At 28.6% G+C, this 6,551-nt stretch overlaps 1 protein-coding gene across 1 annotated transcript; it reads left to right on the top strand.

Moving 5' to 3' along the window:
* Nucleotides 1-1,722: 1,722 nt before the first annotated feature.
* On the top strand, nucleotides 1,723-5,222 carry LOC112029389 (glyoxylase I 4). Its single transcript, XM_024062071.2, has 3 exons — nucleotides 1,723-2,061; nucleotides 2,239-2,344; nucleotides 4,769-5,222. Exons 1-3 carry the CDS (start codon nucleotides 1,907-1,909, stop codon nucleotides 5,018-5,020), a joined length of 513 nt encoding a protein of 170 aa, XP_023917839.2. The 5' UTR covers nucleotides 1,723-1,906; the 3' UTR covers nucleotides 5,021-5,222.
* The last annotated feature ends 1,329 nt before the right edge of the window (nucleotides 5,223-6,551 follow it).

Genomic DNA, 6,551 nt, shown 5'->3' with positions numbered 1-6,551 from the left:
ACCATCTGCATCTTAAACAAGAGATGATATCTTATGCGTCGGGTGCATGAGACTAGTGTCTCATTGACAATTGGGTTCCACACCTGTGGGACCCTCCTATTAGTAAGACAATAGTCTCATGCGCATGGCACATATGCTATTTTTCCCTAGAACAACTACTCCAATATCATAAGTAGTAGTTTCCAAAAAGACTACTCTGCCATAGAGATCAAACTGTGGAGGAATCCATGGAATTTGATAATTTTAGGTATGCATAATTCGATTTCCCAAGTTATGAGTTATGAGTAGCGTATAAATATATAATTCCACCCTACAAATTAAAAATTCTAGCTTATCCCTCGAAGTATTACTCTCATATTAGTGAAAAAAATTTTAATAGAATAGTTTTATTTATTGGGTCATACTCGTTAATAATCAATTTTAGAAAAGTTTTGGTACCACTTTTATAGGAAATGAAAAAAAATGTCAAAATATTAATTACTTTTTTTCATTGTTCTTGTCCAATTTTTTACATACACACTACATGTCTCTCGAATGAAGGCTCTAGAAAGTAGAAAGCACTCTCACACTACACTAATGTATTTGTACATCATCATGACTTCATGAGTTTCCAAATTAAAAAATAAACAAAAGTTTGCACAAATCCATGCACAACAAAGTGACAAGTCTTAATGGTGATTTGAATTAGCTCAACTAATTAAAATTTTTAATTGCCGAGTAAGTATCAATTATTGTCTTATCATCTATACTATTACTATTATTTAAAAAGATTTTCCTATTTGGGATGGACTTTTCCTGTTTGGGATGGATAATTTTGTGATTTAAAAATATCCCTACATCCTAAGTTTAAGGAGTGATAAATTTTGGAGACAACTTGGCAAAAATACATTTCTAACTCCATGAGTCTACAAAAAAGGACTATTATGTATTCAAAGACTTGAATTGCTCCAACTCCCAATACTCCTTCATTCACTCAAAATTCTAAGCCCATGTTTTTTTTCCCGCTTTATCCCAACTAATTTGACCTTAATTTTTTTTTCTTTTTGAATTTGCAGTTTACTTACTCCTAATCTCACATTTGATGTTTTTTTTTTTTTGGTTTTGTTTTTTTTTGTTTTTTTTTTTCTTCTTATCTCTTCTTCTATATTTTGAATAATAAAAAAAATCATACTATAAAACTATTACAATAACTTCTTATTCATAAATTTAGGCACTACTACATATCTTTATTTATTTATTTATTTATTTTGAATTGCAACCAATGTGTCAAAACAAAACATAAATAAATGTCTTCTCTTCCCCTCTCCTCTTTCTCTCTGAAATATAAGTTGAGGTAATTTTCGTAATACTTGATTTTTTTTTTTTTTTTAACTCACATGTTTGTATGTCTTTTTTATTCTCTTCTCCACTAGAATTTATTTATATTTCAAATAGTCATTTTGTATATAAAAAGTACATAGATAAGACAACCGATACAATATTAAAATACAAATAATTATTGAAATGTCAATGATAATAAAGAGCTATCCTCAGATAGTGTTGCCTTAATGGCCAATACTTACTCTTATCATTTCACTAAAAACACAATATAACAAAAATAAATGGTAGCTTAGGTGATCCGAGTCAGCAACGTGTCAGACTCATCCAATACTGACATGTTGCGTGAAAGTGACACGTGGCTTACATGAAGAAGTGTCATGGCTTCTATATAGAGCCACTAACCCCTTCCTTTCTTTTCATGTCTGAATTTTCAATCTGTCCCAAACAAACTCAAGGAGTTCGACCTTTTACGAACTCTTCTCTCCATCTAAAATTTTGGTTCCATTTTTGTTTTTTGGTTCATCTTTTGGTACTTAGTTTATAAGCTCAAGAGTAGCACTTCTGTTTGGAATTTGTTCTTGGAAAAATGAAAGACAGCACGGGAAACCCATTGCTTATCAAATCTTTGAACCACATCTCACTTGTTTGTAGATCAGTTGAGGAGTCCATAGATTTCTATCAGAATGTTCTTGGGTTTGTCCCTATCAGGAGGCCCGGCTCTTTTGATTTTGACGGTGCATGGTAATTGATTCATTTCACGCACAAGAAATCAAAATGAAAAGAGTTTAATTTAGATGAAAAAAATTAATGGGAATCTATATATATCACTGCCCTTTTCATTCTTGGTTTCATTAAAGTTTCTTGATAATTTTCTTATTGGGTTTTGATAATCTGTGTGTGTTTGTTCTGTATATGTAGGCTGTTTGGGCACGGGATGGGAATCCATTTATTGCAATCAGAGGACCCAGAGAGCATGCCCAAGAAGACTGAAATTAATCCAAAGGATAATCATATCTCTTTCCAGGTAACTTTGGATCTACGTACTGTGTCTGTGTGTGTGTTTGGTATACGGTTTAATTTGGAGTTCTTAACAAATTCTATGGCAGCGTTTTGGTTCCGCTAAATTTTGTGATCCATTGATCACTCTGCTAACAGGACCGTGAATAAAATATTTTTTATTATTTTTGTTTTCCTTTTTAATTTCCTTCTTAGAAAAAGGATTTTGAGTTTGTTGGTTTGATTTGATATTATTATACTGAGAAAGTTGAGTCATTTGAGCTATTTTATTTAATTATAATAATTTTTTTAGTTTATTATTTGCAATTTGTTCCTATCAGTATCAGTTATGTTATTTATTTATTCTTAAATTAATGAGCTTCTTCTTATGGAGATATTAATCATATTATAAATCTCCTTGTTACTAGTATGTAACTATGTATCAATGATATTAAGAATATATTATTTGTTTTTTTTTTTTTTAACACTATATAATATATATATAGCTGTAACTCAGAATCAGAACGGAAATATTCTATTTCAATATATACAAAACCAAAATGGGGACTGAAACTGAACGGATTACTTTGATTTTATTTTTAATTTTTTTTTTTTTTTTTGCTATGAAGTTGCTGCTCAGATTATTTAAATGGTTCATGCAAAAATACAATTGAGTAATTAAAGGGGAAAAAACTAAACAAAGAAGTGATACCAAAAAAAAAATAAAATAAAATAAAAAATTCAGGCATTATTTTCTTTTGGATGAATGCAGAGAGAAAAGGATGACCCTCGCCCAGCTTTTGGGGAAATTTTAGGTAAGTTTTTTTTAGCTTTAAGAAGTAATTTTGAGGGTGAATTGGATTAAATTTCGTTCTGCAAATTTATTTTGCAATTTCTTTGAGTTGTATCTTAATATTTATTGCTTGTACTTTCTTACATTCTGAATCTCTGTTACAAACCAACCAACCTATGGTCAAATGCTGAAGTTGAAGCATTGGCAGGCGCGCCTTAAAATATTAACCTATCATTGGAGTTCTAAGACTAGTGGTTGTGAGATTTCATTTTAGACCACATGAATTGGGGAAGTATTATATATAAGAAAGAAAAAAGGAATAAAGATTTTCTTTTTACCTCAAAACAGAGCCTGAGTTATATATTCCTATGATACAATGCAAGATACATATCTTAAGCCTGGCCCAAACCTAAGGTGTTTTGGTCCTTCACGTGATCCTTGACCTATCCTATGGAGAAATCAAAGGAAAAACAATATGATGTTATTTTGGAAAGCATGATTATTGAAATACGGTAGAATGGTTGGTAAAGATTAGTTGATACGGGAATGCACTGGCAGATATATAAGAAAGTTGCAGCTAAATTTAGTCTTAGCGTTCGGGTTTGGCTATTGATTATAAGTTAATTTTTTTACTTTAATTATTTATTGTTTGTGATTGTTACACTACTTTTTATCTCATTTTTATTTCAAATAATATAAAATTTTAAACTTAAAAAAAAAAATAAGTTTTAAATTTTTATTTTACATTATGCAAATAAATTATCGAAAATAAATAAATAAAAATTCTCAAACTACATGTTCCATACTGCTATAGATACATGTTATGTACAAAACTCCCCTCTTGGATTTTTCATTACACTAAAAAAACTCTGGGTTTCAAGTATAAATAACACTCAGCGTCTCTATAAGATATAATATAATTATTTGTTTATACGTAAACTAATAATATAGAAAAGATTAAGTATACATTCAAATCTTTAAAGGGTCTTGTATAAAACTTTTTTTTTTTTTTAAATGTCATATACTGATATATGATGTGACGTGACTATTTATATGTTTATCTGTACGAATCTTTTATAGTGGCGTACATTAATTATTCTACAAATACAACAAATTTTATTAATATAAGGTGATTTATTTATTTTTAAATGATTAGTTATATTGATGTGATGTGAAGTGATGTCACTACTTATATGATATATTGTGGATGTTGGTTGATTGTGCATCCTCACATCCTAGATTAATTTTTGATAGAATAGAGCACTATATTTTTACAATATTCTCATAGTGAAAAAAGTGATGTAACTATTTTATGTGATATATTGTCAATATTAGTTGATTGAGCATTCTCACATTCTTGATTAATTTATAATAAAGAGTTACGTGTATTGCATTTTCACAATACTTTAATAAAAAATTTTAGGTTGTAAATTATTATTAGTTTTAATTTAAACTCATTACTAAAACTACTTTTTTATTCACTAATAATAATATGCCACTTAAAATTAGTTGTGAAAATATTATGAACATAATATTTCTTTTAATTTAATTAGGACAATCTAATGATCATGTTATTTGCAACGAAATTGTAATATAATTTATAACATTAACTATAACAGTTTTGATGATAAAAGTTACAAAAATTTGCATGATGGGCAGTGTGAGAGCATGGGTGCAGTTGAGAAGAAGCTGAAGGAAATGGAGATTTCTTACGTGCGATCAATGGTGGAGGAAGGTGGGATTCATGTTGATCAACTCTTCTTCCATGACCCTGATGGCTTCATGGTGGAGATATGTGATTGTGACAACCTCCCCGTGATTCCATTAGCGGGCGAGGTGGCCCGATCTTGCTCGCGCCTAAACCTTCCGATGGTGCAGCATCAGCAGCAGATCCGAGTGATTCAACAATAAGAAACAAGATTTGTTAGGTGGAGTTGTTGACAATAAAATTCATGAGAACTGCTTGCTTGTTTTTATTTGTGTGTCATTTTCTATTTGCTTAAGTTTTGTAATAAGACAATATTTGACAGTGAGAACTCATACAAAGTGAGGACTCGGGTTTATTTAAAAACTTATAAAATTGGAATCTATTGATCTGTCTTGCCTTTTTAAATCTCAAACCTATCGTTTTCTGATTCATTGCCAATGCCATGTTGTTGAAAACACCTAATTTAGTTTATAAATTCAACTTAATCTAAGTGGGTCAGTGACGTAGTTATATAGTTGTATAGTACGGGCCGTAATGCTTCACAAACAAACGGGAAATGGTTCATATACTTTTTGTTTGTACTAAGGAAGTTGCTGTTTTTATTTTTATTTTTATTTTTATTTATAGGGACGAAAGAAGGTTTTTCTTTTTTCTTTTTTATATATATAAAGAGAAGTTGTCCCAATTTTGGTTAGGTTTTTGAGCTACCAATCAATTATATTTTAGAAATCCTATAGATTGATAGTGTGGTGGATTGAATTTAGAATTTTTGAGTTTACATTGTATCCCAAACTAGTAATGTGAATTTTAAAAAGAACAATAGTTAGATTGCATTTTTTTTTTGTTCTTAACATACATATTAAATTTCATTCAAATAAAATGTTATACACTATTCGATCAATAAACTTATTTTTTATGCATTATATTTTATCACAAAAACTTGAAATTTAAACATGTTATTAATGATATATCTATTGATTTTTAATCTTTTTAAAATTTTGCAAGTATAAAAGATAAGAGTATATAATTCAAAGGTTAAATTTTCAAAATTTAGAGTCAATTAAAAAGATATAAGAGAAGTTTTAGTTTGGAAAGAAATCTTTTTCATAACTGTGTTAGAGATGAAAAAATTGTGTGGAAATCTGATTTAGGCTTATTTCTATTGGAGGAAAGAGACCTCTAGTATTGCATTAAAAAAAAAAAAAGGAAAAAGAGTGTGTGTTAAACATATTTAGTATTCTAAAAAAAAAAAAAAAAGTTTCTGTGTTTTATGTTTATTTTATAGAGAGGAAAGAAGGTTTTTCTTTTTTTCTTATATATATATATATATATATAAAGAAGTCCCAATTTTGGTTAGGTTTTTGAGCTACCAATCAAGGATATTCTAGATATTTCAAAAATCTTATAGATTGATAGTGTGGTGGGTTGAATTCATCACTTGAATACTGGAGAAGATTTATCTCCAAACTAATTTGGAAGGAAACTCTTTTAATTCTTTCTATATATGTTTTTTATTGAATGTGAATTTTAAAAAGAACAATAGTTAGATTGCATTTTTTTTTTTTTTTTTTTGGTTCTTAACATACATATTAAATTTCATTCAAATAAAATGTTATACACTATTCGATTAATAAACTTATTTTTTATGCATTATATTTTATCACAAAAACTTGAAATTTAAACATGTTATTAACGATATATCTATTGATTTTTAATCTTCTTAAAATTTTGCAA

The sequence above is a fragment of the Quercus suber genome, unplaced genomic scaffold (assembly GCF_002906115.3).
Source record: "Quercus suber isolate HL8 unplaced genomic scaffold, Cork oak 2.0 scaffold_92, whole genome shotgun sequence".
Taxonomy (NCBI): Eukaryota; Viridiplantae; Streptophyta; class Magnoliopsida; order Fagales; family Fagaceae; genus Quercus; species Quercus suber.
This window is presented reverse-complemented; position numbering and strand designations above follow the sequence as displayed.